The sequence below is a fragment of the Trematomus bernacchii genome, unplaced genomic scaffold (assembly GCF_902827165.1).
Source record: "Trematomus bernacchii unplaced genomic scaffold, fTreBer1.1, whole genome shotgun sequence".
In the NCBI taxonomy this organism is placed as follows: domain Eukaryota; kingdom Metazoa; phylum Chordata; class Actinopteri; order Perciformes; family Nototheniidae; genus Trematomus; species Trematomus bernacchii.
In genome coordinates, this window is record NW_022987429.1 from 865468 (window position 1) to 879477 (window position 14010).

The 14010-nt window shown below is 40.6% G+C and overlaps 1 protein-coding gene across 8 annotated transcripts in view; it reads right to left on the reverse strand.

Moving 5' to 3' along the window:
- fam13b (family with sequence similarity 13 member B) overlaps positions 1–14010 on the reverse strand; it is an 81841-nt gene that overhangs the window by 42908 nt on the left and 24923 nt on the right. For all 8 annotated transcript variants that reach the window (XM_034140654.1, XM_034140657.1, XM_034140656.1 and 5 more), the window contains exons 5-6: positions 13008–13185; positions 11710–11854 (exon numbers count right to left, since the gene is read on the reverse strand). In XM_034140654.1, the coding sequence (XP_033996545.1) occupies positions 11710–11854; positions 13008–13185 (323 nt within the window). The remainder of the gene's footprint in view (positions 1–11709; positions 11855–13007; positions 13186–14010) is intronic.

Here is a 14010-nt window from a genome sequence, read left to right on the forward strand (position 1 = left end):
TAATACAAATCATTTCTTGACGTTTTGTTGAGTAGTATGTTTTTTCGAAAACAAATGATACATTTCTTGATGCTATAAGCACAAAAGCTTTTTCATTTGCTATTGTATGCAGCAATGTGACTTTCAAAATGAACTGGGGGAAACCCCGGAGGCAGTATGGGTTAAAAGGTCATGAAACATATACGTCATTGTGAGGATTTCTTCTCCTCCACATCTCTGATTTCTCTCCTCTCTTTTCTTCTCTCTCCTCTCAGCAGCATCTCCATCTGCTGCTGTCACTGTGCCGTTGCTACGGAAACACCTCTATTCCAAGAGCTATGATTGGCTGACGGGGAATTCTTGCAGCTTACAGACGATGACTCACAAGACTCCAAGTGTGTGTGTGTGTTGAACTAAGCAATCCTACTCTTAGACAAGACAACTTAATGCTCATGTTTTATTTCATTTTCTGATGAGCACAACGCCAAAGAGATTGTAAAAAAAATGCAACTTATGCATCTGTAAAAATGTTACAAGGCATACAATATATAGACTCGTATGGAATAAATGCCTCTTAATGATCACTTAGGAACCACTAGAAGCATGTGGTGGGTGTCTGTATCTTCACAGCCTCTGCCCTTTTTCTGTATTTTCTTATTCTGCTCTAGTCAGGGCGTTTCAGGGAGTCAACGTCTATAACAACAAACACACAGGTGCCAGATAGTTACCACAGAACCAAGAGCAAACTTTTAAAATGGCGTGGGGAAAAGGGCAACTTCGAATGTTCTGTTTTCGAACCAAAACCAACAAACATTCTGCCTTTAACTGAATGATTAAATGCTACGAAAAGCTATGGAATGATCATTTATCACCACAACCATTTTGCTTCGCCAGTGTGCCATGTTCATTGATGTAGTCATTTGTGCTGATTGTTGCAATTGCAGTAGTACAGTCCTCCTTTTGTGGATACAAATCTCCCAGTAATTAATTTGTCATCCACCATCAAAAAGAGTCAGATCTACATCTTAATGTTAAACTCATTTAAAAGCTATTCACCACTGATGTCAATGTAGAAAGCCATGAATAGAACTTGGACTGGACACCTAGCAAGAGCATACTGGGCCACTGATGTGTGATATAGAGAAAATGAGTCTGGATATCACCTTAAATGTAGTAGTCCCCCTGGTGTATACCCATTTAAATGCAGGAGATGACCTGAGGAACAATGAAACTTCTTACCGTCCCCTGAGCTACAGAATATGACTGATGCCCTGCTGAGTTAGTTATCAGAGTCTTTGAGGTGATGTAACTAACTAACTAACGGTTGTTAAAACCCCTGTCAGGATATCCTGGACTGGTCATGTTTTTTTCCTCAAAGAGTACATCTTTGTATGAAGAGTGTGTTTGCGTGCCCGAGTGGGTGAAAAGACGGGGCAGAGAGCACCCTGGAACAAAAGGTCCCGGCCTCGGCTTTGGTTTAGTGGTCCAGAGTTTGGGGACGGAAAGCGGAGAAAAACAACGAGCCTCACTGACATCATTAGTGGGCCAAGAACAAAGAACAATCACAAGTGACCGGGACTGATATTACAAGTCTCAACTGAGGATGTTTGGATGTTAGATTGGGAAACATGTATTCAGTCAATGCATTGCTATACAAGATGAGCAAGATGTTTTTGCAGGTTTTACTATGTTTCAAATGGAGAAGTACAAGGAAGACAAACAGCTTTTTAATACTTGCAAAACGTAAGGCTGGCTTCCAGGTGTTTTGAGTTAGGAGAGCAGATTGTATTGTAGGTAAAATAAGTAGGCTAACATTTAACTGTTCATATAAAACATTTTAAAATCTCATCTCATTTTTTTTTAATGCTATTGCTACTAGTTGCTTTCTTCTTGAGGCTATTTTCAGTGATTTTATATGTAAAAATGCAGGATTTGCTTTTATTTGCCTTAGTTGTTTACATTAGAAAGACGGCATCTGAAAACTAATATGAAACTGAGAAACTATTCAGATTAAAATCTTCAATCACAAAAATGAGGAAAAACACTGAGATGTTCAAAAATGAGCGAGATAATACATTGCTAATATTTGCTTGTCTCATATCTTAGATCAGGGATGGGCAAATGGCGGCCCGGGTTGTTGCGGCCCTCAGATTAATTTATAAACAACGTAATTAATTAAAACAAATAAAATTATTTTAATTTTTTTTTTTACTTCTAGTACTGATACCGTCCACTAGACTCCTAGTTACGTCGCGATCTGCGTACATGAATTCGTTCGGCAGCCAAATACCGCAAAATAATCTTTTGTGTGTATTGTGTTTGTTTCCCAGGGAAACACTCACAAGAAACACCGGCTGTTGTTATGCCTGCTGTGAGGTTAAGTTGCCGCTTGTAATTATGCCGTTAGAAGCTTAAAAGTTGTATTTATCATCTGAATTTGGCGAAACAAGTTTAATATTCTAAAAACCAAGACTTTGTTTATTTGAAATCAGATGAAAACAAACTGTCACAGACCCTGCCGTGTTATCTATGATTACTATACGCTTTTCATTCATAATTTCAGCCGGAGGGGGAGCGGCACTGAGGAACAGCAGAGTGCGGGTTGACAGGTGCCTGTGTTGACATTCCCCTTTTGTGTGAGGTTCATGTTAGACAACTAATGTTTGGGTTAGTGTTCATGACTTCATGTTTATGTCATCTTAATGGTTAATCTTGATGCACACACATTTTACGTGCTTTCCAATAGTTTAAAATAGTTTTATTCCACTGTTAAATAACCTGTTTAATACAAACATGCCACTTGTACAACTGATATTTGTTTAGTGAGCTTATTAGAGGATGTTCCCTGAAAGATTGTAAAATGTCAATGAAGATGTGAGACTTAGTATATTTGTTAATAATTAGATACATTACATGGAATTTGTGTGTGTGTGTGTTCCAAGTGAATCTGCGGCCCCCTGGTGGCCAGTACATAAATTATGTGGCCCCTACCACCATCCAAGTTGCCCATCCCTGTCTTAGATTGAGGGGAGATAGAACAGGGAAACCTCAAAATTGAGAGTTAAAAAACAATCAAACATTCAAGTGGTAGAGCCCTGAAAAAAAGCTTAGCACAGAGGTCCAAACTGTTCTATTTCCCCTCCTGTTGGTGTGTTCTCGCTCGTTCTTGTGTGACGGCACTGTTAACTTCCAGCAGAGCTTCTGTAGAAAAGCTCTCTGGCCTTATGCTCCTGCAGTGAGTGGGCAGTGTGATCTACAAATGTGTTAGAAACTGATTTACAGATGTCCATATTCTCTCCGACCACGCATTAAATGCATACAGAGTAAATAGGCGCTTTCACACCGGAGTTCACACCAAAAAGAGAACTTGGTTCATGAGAACTTGTACCCCCTTTTTAGTGCCTGCTAGAGAGGTGGTACTTTCCTGGGGAGAAAAAAGTTCCAATTTCTGATTGGCTGGGCGAATTGCAAACCACGCCCCATAAAACTCAGAAAAGTTGTGTGAAGCCGCCATTGTATTTGCTGGCATTAGCATTATTAGAATTAGCATTAGCCCCACGCACCAACGGAGAGAGAATAACTTATGGCAACACAAAAAAAAACATGGGAGCGGTGGAGATGAGGAGGTGTTGGCATTCTGGCGATTTACTCGGAAGGCTTCAGTAGAAGCTGCTGGGAGTCCCAGCAGCTTCTACTGAAGCCAGTCCCCAACTCCGGGGACTTCCGCCCGGGGACTTCCAGTGGCAGTATACGCCGTGAAGTTGTTTGCGGCCTGCCAGTAAACCCAAAGCAGAAAAAGAAGAAGTGACGTCAGCGGCTTCATTTGCGTAATCTTCCCTCAGGGATTTATTCCGGTGTGAACGGGATCTGCTCTTTAGTTCCATGGGGGAATTAAGTGCTGGGAACTAAGTGGTGTGAAAGCGGCTAATAATAAGTCAACATTGAGGCTGTATATTTCCAACTACTTGACGTAAAAAACAAGTGTGTTGGTGTGTTCATACAGGGCTGCCAACCCTCACGCATTGAGCGTGAGAGTCACACAATTAACCCATATCTCACGCACTCACGCCACACTTGCCTTTCCTCACGCTAAGTTTTCGTCCAAAATATATGTATATAAATATAAAAATAAAGTGAAGGAACAGCAAACCGAGCGGTCTACGAAATGAGACGGTCTTCTGGCTTAGTTCAGTAAAGTTGGAACGATATTGGGAGATTCGGATTTCACAGATCAATAACTCATGAACAAAATGTTATTCAGACACAAATGACGTCTCCCAAGTACCGTGGTAAGGTTGACAACGAACTACAATCACATTTTGATCAACAAAAAGCCAATACGCGCCGTCCTCCGAGCTGGACACATTACATTGGTCTCTATCCGCAGCCGGAGAAGAAACGAGTGCTCAGGGACCGTCTGCAAAGTGCAACTCCGAAAAAAGAGAATACAATAATATTCAATCACTATTATACAGTATATTACTACCAAACTCACCACACACATCAATAGTCTCCTGGTGGTCATACTACAGCAGAGAGTTTTGAAGAATATGCTTTTGAATAATATTGGGGAATATTTATAATGTAAAATCTTCAATAAATATGGCATCATCTTCAATAACTTTACTATTATACAGTATATTTCTACCAAACTCACTATTTGCATTGTTGTTGTTAGCATCTGGTTAGCTAGCTGCGCTAACGGATATTAGAAGCTGTTTCTAAAACAAGGAGAGGGAGAGCTTTCTCCTGTCAGACTGAGAGAGATAACTACAGCTCAGTGAGGTAAGGGACTCTCTGAGTGTTTAGATAGTTAACTTTAGTCTAGTTATCTCAGTGGGTCTCAAACGGTTTGGTCACCTCTGCTTACACGGATATGCCATTTTATATGCTGTGAGCTGATTATCGAGCCTTCATTGTAAGAGTCGCGGGTAGCCTACACTGTTATGTGCGTATTCCACTGTACACATGAACGTTCATTTTTTCGGTTCACCAAAACAAATCTCACTCCAAGCTGAACTCAAAGGTTGGCAGCCCTGGTTCACATCACATGTCCCTATAAAGACATTATACATCTCCCATACCGTCCAGCGAGGCCATCACCTCCTCTTTAAATAACTACATAACTGTGTCAAAGGAAGTGTTTCAACCTATATATGCTGCTCCCTGTAGCTTAAAATCATGCAACCTCTGGCTCTGGTGTTGAAAGACATACTCCATTCACTCAGTTACAATTAATATTTATAATCTTGTATATTCACTGTGGCCTCTCAAGCATGGCAGCTCTCCAGAAGCACTTGACTAAGTTGGCAGAGGCAGAGTAATAAGACACAACCTGATTCATAAATCTGCCAACACTAACAGACCTGGAAAAATAAGGCAGGCATTAAGAGAGTATTTAATTAAGTAGACAGACAGCAGACAATCTGTCCAACACTGTCAGCAGAACAGAGAAGATGCCACTAAAGCTCTTTTTGAATATAATATTAATAACACTGCCTGCTTTATTAATCTGTGAAAGTTAACCCTCTGAGACTCACAGACGGACCGTCATTTCTAAAAATGCAAAAATCTCGAAATGTCTACAGTCTTTGTTAACAAATCATGGGATGATATATTCTATGGTGTTCTTGATAGCCAAATGGAGTGTTTTGGAGGGATTTTTGGGAATATTCATCAATTCAAGTTAACAAACATGTTTAAATTAACACACTATAATCGGTGTTACAAATTCTATTGAACCAAGAATTGCTGCAAAAACTTATTTGACATAATAGGGCATGGGAGTATTCATGTTCTAAGCCCTTAAGCACTCATTTATTTCAGATTTATGATAACAAAAACTTGACACACAGTGCTGAGCTGCATTTGAAATTAATCTTGAGGTTTCCAGCTTTAAGATGATGTACACCACAATGCGACATATAGTTTACCTGAAGACCATGAAGATCGTCTAACTCAGGGGTTTTCAAAGTGTGGGAAGGTGAGCCTCCCCTCAGAGAACATAAGAACAGCCGCGCCCCCCCCCCCTCCCAATTATTATTGCTATTATTATTATTGTTGTTGCTATAATGCAGGGGTATTCAACTGCATTTCAAAGAGGTCCAGTAAGAGAAAATGTCATTAAATGCTCTGTTTAATGACTCAGACTGTTTCTCTCTTCTTGTCTCGTCTCTGTGTTTGAATATATCGTGCTGACTCACTGACTGCACCGATTTGATTGGCTGAGTAGCGTCACCTCCTTTAAACATTAAACAATCACTTTTTCAAACCTTTTTATCTTTATGTTTTTTTAAACATTTTCAACATCGTGGATAAATCCTTATATGCTCCCGGCAACACACTGAACGTCAACTTTGCCTCCTTATTACACTCACCCCTACTTTAGTGGGAACAATGAGTCTGCGTCTTTGATGCGCACAGGCGGATGATGCGGGGATGCAATGTAGACAGGAATAGACGCAGATCATCCTCTGCCTGCAGCCTTGACCGCTACTTGTTTTTGATCAAAGTCAATGCGGAAAACCCGCACTCACACAGGTAGGTGGAGGGAATGAGCACTTTTACAGCCTTCTTGGCGAGGTGGGGGAACTTGGTCTCCACAGACAGCCAAGTGACGTTTTCTGCCAGGCGCTGTTTTCTGCCAGGCGGTAACTTCACTAAAAATCGATCCATGTTGCCGCTCGCATAAAATTAGCTGAAGTTAACTAGCTAGATTTCACTGTTTCTCGTTATTCTTTTCTCACGCTGCGCCTCCCCTGAAGCTCTCTGGCGCCTCACACTTTGAAAACCTCTGGTCTAAATAAATTCAATAGATGAATAGCCACTAAGGGGTAAATGCTCCTTATTACAGCAGCTTTCAGACTTCAGATGTGTTCATCCTGGAAGTTTCCATAAATACGCACTAGTAAGATTTATGTTGTGACTTCCAAGTCAAAGTGACTCTGGGTCTTATTCAGATATGAGGCTCAAATTGCAATCCCATTGAGGCCTGAGATTCAAGGCCAAATGAAATCAAGTCTACAGGGCATATTTTTTCTCTACAGTCAACAGTAGCATGAAAAAAGATTCTATCTTATTAAGATGGGACAGTCTGCTTACATTTCATATTTCAATAGAAACCAGTTCTGCCCTGTAGCTCAATTTCCTAGAGCTATGATTCAAAACAGAACATACTGCTTTCTAATGTCACAGGATGCAATGTGGTTGTGGTATACAAAAGTAAGCAAGAAAACATCTGCTGAGGAATAAAAAGTGACTATCAACAGTCCAGCCGTTGTCAAAGCTAGGCAGAAAATGCCACGGGCAAATTTCAGTACTGAGCGCACCCATAGAATGACATGTACCATTTGTATCTAGAACAATCCTGATTTTAGCTTTCTTACATTGTCTGGTACATTAACACAAAAATCTATCAACACCAATTCAAAACGAACGCACCCACTGGTGTCAACAAAGCAACAGCAAATCTCAGTTTGGCCAACAAAACAGACCAAAATCCAGTTTGGCATTCCTCGTTTTTAGCTCCCAGCCAGACGCATTGAATTTAAAAGTAATGCCTAAACATGACAAGATGCAGCTCTTTCTCACTCACTCCATCTCTCATATGCTTCTTCCCCTTCTACTGTATCTCCTACACATTTGCATTCGACTTTATTTCTTCAGGATCGTTCTAGCTCAGCGAGACATTTTTAACTTCCTCTTACGTCTGTTACTGTGATCATGTGAGACGCCGTTGTGATAAAATTCCCTTCATGAGGGTTTGTGCGCTCAGAGAGGCGTCCCCAGTGCAGGGCTGGAGGTGTGAGTTTCATGGTTACATCATCCACAGCTTCTTATCTTTACCATCCCCTCCCTCACCATCTCTCCCTCTCTCCCTTTATTTCTGTCTTCCATTTCTCCCCCCATCTTCCTGGCTGCTTTTTTCTCCCTCTTCCTCTATCAACCTCCCACTTGTTTGCCCTCTCTCTTACATAATACCCAGGGATCACTGCACAGATGATTTATATTTACACATTTGTTCTCACTGTGCCTGCTGCTCCTTTCTGCTGCTGTTTCTCTCATTCTGTCTATGTTAAACAATCTCATTCAGCTGATACACCATGCAGTGTAACAAAGTTAAAGAAACTGGATCTGGAAATATTACATTTCTATTAGTTGCATGGAGATTTGACTTCTAATTCCACTGCTGATCTAAATCACAATATAATGAAATTACTAGCCAGATAAAGGAAAGGATATGACGTATAATGACAATAAAAACTCAAGATAACAAGGCAAGCAAACTTGGGGCCAAGCTTCTTGCAGCAGAGAAACATGACAAGGATAAAAAAAAGGAGGGAATCAGCTTGTGCGGATAAATGTAACTGAACAGGTGACCTACTGTTGATACTGTCGTTTCCTCTAAATGCCAGACTTTCACAATGACTGCGTGTCGCCTTTAACATTTAAACATGATATTTACAGTGTCCCCGCTGTCATGGAGAATGAACTATTAAATGTGACAGGAATTATAGCAGAAAGGCAACATCAGATATGGATCAGGGGTTATTATTGTGCTTGAGTATATGTTATTGTACAATAACACCGTGTAATCAGTGCACTGTAAAATGAAATGTTAACTGTGCTGTTGGTCCAGTAGAGACGCTGTGTTGCTGAGCAACAGGGGAAATGCCTTTGAGTTTGTTTAGTCTGCTGGTCACGTACTGTGTGTTTAATGTTGTTTTAAGACAGCACATATAGTTCCACACAGTCACACAGCTGGTATATGCCCATTGAGCCACATTCACACTCTGATCTGAACACACCTTAGGGTTTATTTAATGCCCTGTCACAGTGCGTGTTGGCACGTGTGTGTGTGTGTGTGTGTGTGTGTGTGTGTGTGTGTGTGTGTGTGTGTTTGGGTGGGGCTCTTGGAGATTCTTCTGATAAAGTCATTTGTAAAGCTTTCTCAGAATGTGTTGTTATGTACATACATAGAGGAAGTGAGTACTTACATTCCTAGACAGCACAAGTTCTCTCTGCAGCTAATTAATATGTATCAGCCTGAATGATTCACTGTGGTTTGTTTTACTGGAAGAGTTTTTAGTTTCTAGGTATGATGTAATCATTTAATACCAATGTTTTTCCAAATGTAACCAGAGGCCTGTACTACAAAGCCGGATTTTCGCTTAGCCGGCTGACTTCAGGGAAAACTCTGGCTTTCCGGTCCTACGACGCTGGTTCTCTTTTTAGCGGGCTAGATCTCCATGGTAACTTATGCTGAGCGGCTAACCTCCTCGGGAGGAGGTTAGGTTGCAGGCTAAGAGATCAACTCAGTGAAAGCACCGCCTGCTGACCAATCAGAGCTCAGTGTGCGGAGTTTAAAGCTATCAAGTCATATTACAGGAGAAAGGAAATACAGAAAAACTGCCGTTGCAGGAAAGACGGCCGGCAAAAATCAACTGACTGTGTGAACGTGAAAATTAATAGAATATCACCTCCCATCTTCAGAGCAATCTGACTATTATAATATTAGCGTTAAGAAAGCTTACTTAAATATCTGCCACAACGTAAGTAACCGGATCAGAGTAACATTAAGTACAGTCCGCGGCACTGTGAGTGCAGACGTCGATGTGTCCCATTATCATTCATATCACATCATATCACATCATAATGTATCATATATTTCCTTATCTGAGTCAGCTTCTTGAGCCGTATCTGGCCGTGCAACACTCACAGTGTCACATACTGTATGCAGAAGTATTATTTTAAGCAACACATAAAGTTGACGAAACAATCGAGTCAAATGTAATTAAAGTCAGATCCACTCGTGTCTTGGACGGGGCAGTGATATCATAAACCTGTTAATGTACGCATTCAAACACTTTTTCTTTTACCAGCTGTATTCACCTTGCAGGTGCAGCTATGTGGCTTTTATCCTGGATAAAGTGTTTAAGTCATGGATGTTTAAAGTTTAACTTCTTCAGATTTGACAAATATTAAAGTTCACTTTTCATTCAGGAAGTATGACGCTGCGCTGTCAGTACGCTTGTCCGTGTTTGAGATTGGTCGAATGCTCCAAATACCACCCCTTTCATGTGAACGCGCACCCAACTAGATAGGACACGGCTGGCTTGAGCGATCCACTTGATAACCAGCGTCGTAGTACAGCTTAGCGAGAGCGCGTATGTTTTGGATTGGGCCAACCGGCTAACTCAAACATATCCAGGTTAGGTTGAACCGGCTTCGTAGTACAGGCCTCTGGTCAAGTATGATTTACCTAAGTACCGTCCATTGATAATCATTTTGAAAAACAGAGCAGATTTCTTTCGTTAAGATCGTTCCTCTGAATTCAGAGATAATATTCTTGGTAATAAAGAAAAGCAGGTCATTATGCTTTTATTCTTACTCTTATTTTCACATGTGATTTTGCTGTGTCTTGTTGACGGTGATGGCTTTCATATTTCTTAGAAAGATTTCCAGTTTTTCCCCCCCTTAGAAACAATTTCAACCCCAACACTGGCAGAGATAAATGCCACATTGTGCTGTGTGAGTGTCTTTAAATAGGAAGTATGAGGAGGAGGAGGAGGAGGAGGAGGAGGAGGAGGAGGAGGAGGAGGAGGAGGAGGAAGAGGAGGAGACAAAGAGGAGGATTTTTGACAGGTTTTGTAATTGAACAATCATTTCAGTAATGTTGACGGTGAATTCATGTAATTATTTCTATTTTTACGCTAAGAGACTTAGAACATTGTGTAGAATATGCTGGGTTCCCTGGTGTAATGTATTGAGTTATTTTTTTGCAAAATGTAAGCTATTATATCACCAGATTCTAGGCATGAATCATGCAAAACCCTAGATCTAAACACTGACTATACCGCGGGAAAAGAACAAATACAAAGACCTCTTTGGGTAGAGGGCGGGGTGCGCAAAAATAGATGTAAATATACTTTATTTATTCCTGAGGGGAGACCTGTACAGCAGGAGGCGAGATGTGTAGGCTCAAGACCAAAGGCTCGAATGAATAACCAATGTTTGTCTCTGACGGCTAAAAAAACATTCATACCTTCTTTTCATTTACATACTGGCACATTTGGAGATATCTATACTTCAGGGTATATGCAGGAATCCTGAAGTCAAATGTAATACCTTTTAAGACATTTTTAAGACCCTTTCCATACATTTTAAGACCTCATCGCCACTTGGAGTTTTAACCGGTTACATTGGCGACACACTTTACCTCACATTGACTATATACAGTATTGATTGTCCTTCCTCCTTATCTTCCAACCATTTGGACGCAAACTTGCATTTCCCCATAACGATGTTGTTTAACAACCGGCGTAAACGGACCTTCGCGCGCTATCAAGCAGTGAGCGTGCGATGTCCTGTTCAGATGACGTCAAATCCAACGGGATGCCATAAATAAACTACACAGAATCACACTACACACCTACGCAATGATTACATTCAGGCAGACTGTAGAATACAACCTCTTTGGACAATTTATATACTTATTGGAAACAAGCTACAAAATGTAATACCTTGGAAAATGCAGTTTAATACTTTTTAATAGCCTTAATTTTCGTTGATTTATCAACTTTTAATACTTTTTAAGACCCCGCCGACACCCTGTACTTACTCAAAATCCTTCGCATAGTATGCCATTACCAGATTTAGTAGAGGATACTGACATCCTGTCCAAATAAGACAGATTGAATGAGTGACAGGAGTTAGAATCAGAAGTGGTACCTGTTCGTTGATGGAGCTGTAGTCGTTGGTGGTGGAGACGTCATCTTCCTCCGAGTCAAACAGGCCCTCCTGGTTGTCTAACAGCTCGGCCAAAACTCTGCTGACAGACTCCTGGTCTCGGAGGTCCTCTCCTTCTGTTGACAGACTGCAAACAAGAGTGTGTTGTTAGTACAATGTTTGCCCCTGGATGTTTAACAATTGCCAAAGCTGAATAAATGCATATATAAATATCTAAGTTTCTTGGAAAGATTACACATTTTCCTATATTTATAGAGGCAGGATGAGGATGTTGCTACAGGTGAGGGAGTTAATATAATATAATATAAATACAGACATGTTTACTTTCTTGTAAATCCACATAGAATCATTAACAGTTTTGTATTAATAACCAAATACCTGCCCATAAAGTTAGCCCATTACCTAATCAAGTTAGATGCCGCCTATCACAGTGCGCTGAGATTTGTGACTCTCACTTACTCATCACTGTACCCTGTATGCCAGGGCAGGTTTGCCTTCACTTACTGTTCGGAGGCTCAGTCATTGGTACATGTTCATATATAAAGCCATGTTGGGTAAACTACAGACTTATATCTGCTACCTGATCTCACAGAGTCGCAAGTAGCTATTGCCTAAGATCCCAGGATGTGTTTTTATTACATGTGCCAAGTGCTAGGACTGTTTTAGGCACTAAAGCTTTTATGTGCACAGCTCCTCTAGCTTGGAACACTCTGCAAAACATTTTGAAACTGAGCATTTTGGTTCCCCTGCATCATTTTAAAGCTCGGCTGGATGAAATGATATTTGATACTCATGGTACCTGTCATTGTGAATAGGTTTGTAAATTGTACCCCTGTAATTATGTTGTATGACGTCCTTTTTGTTTTCTGTTGTATTTATGTTTACATGTGTAACCAATGAGCTGCAGGTCTCCCTTGAAAAAGAGATCGTTGATCTCAAAGGGATTTCACCTGGATAAATAAAGGCTACAAACAAACAAACAAAATAGTTTGGGGCATATAATAAATAGTTTATTCTCTATAACAGGGCCTACTGACACAGTATATATTAATATTTTTTCTATGATTCGTATAACCATACAAGTAAGTTTTCCATTAAATAAAAGTTATAAAAGTTTTCTTGTATGCTGTTAATAATAGTTCTGAAAAAGAAAGCAAATTAAAATCTGAAATTTGAATCAGCCAAGAAATCAATTAGTACCGGTACATCTTTATTGCAAAGGGACAACGACTGTGATCATTAAGCACTAATAACTAAACAGCCCTGAAGAGACGTCTTACTGGAAGATGTCGGGCCCGAAGACGGCGGCCAGCGTCCCGATGTTCCAGCTCTCCTGCTGGAGGGAGGCCACGCTGGTGAGGAAGCGGCAGAGGAAGCGCAGCAGACCGTAGTTTAGCAGAGGAAGCTGCTGCAGCAGGTACTTCAGGTTTCTAAACAGGTCCTCCTCATTGCTGTAATCTGAGGATGTTTAGGAGTAGAATATCATTACATCTTTATTGCATTCAACATAACTTACTTACTGTCATTAATGTTATTGAATAGGCTGTTTATTGAACTAGTACAATGCTGCACTTCATGTTGCTACAATAGAGAGGCGAAGTCCCTCCCTTTCCGGGGGACCTCCATGGGACCTTATTTCGGAAAAATTATGTATTGAAGTCAATGGAGAGAGAAAAGTTATCTTTCGATCCCGTTTGAATTGAGCCACGAATTACACATATGATGTTTGTCAATTTAAAAGATAATTTTGCAAGTCAAAAAAATAAAAATGTGTCGTAAAACTGTTTAGTAACACTTTTTTTTGTGTGAAACCGCTCAATGAACTACCTCTCCCGTCTCGCACCACACACCAAGACGGCCGTCACCTTGGCACTTTTCACTTCTTTCTTTCAGAATGAGGCGAAAAGTATTAAACGAGGTGAAAATCACTACAAGTCTGGGCGTGTTGAGAGCTGTACATACACACAAGGGGAGTTAGTCGGTTCCGTAAGAGCCAGCATGCGGGACCGGGATTCTGGGATTTGTAGTCTTTCTAGTTGCGTATTTTTCATAGTCTTATATTTCAACAGTTTTACGACAAACTGTGACTTTTTTGACATGGAAATTATTTGTTAAGATTGACAAACACCATACGTGTAATTCGTGGCACAATTCAAACGGGATCGAAAGATACGTTTTCTCTCTCCATTGACTTCAATACATACTTTTTCCAAAATAAGGTCCCATGGTGGTCACTGGAAAGGGAGGGACTTCGCCTCTCTGTGCCCCGTTTCATTTCTGTAT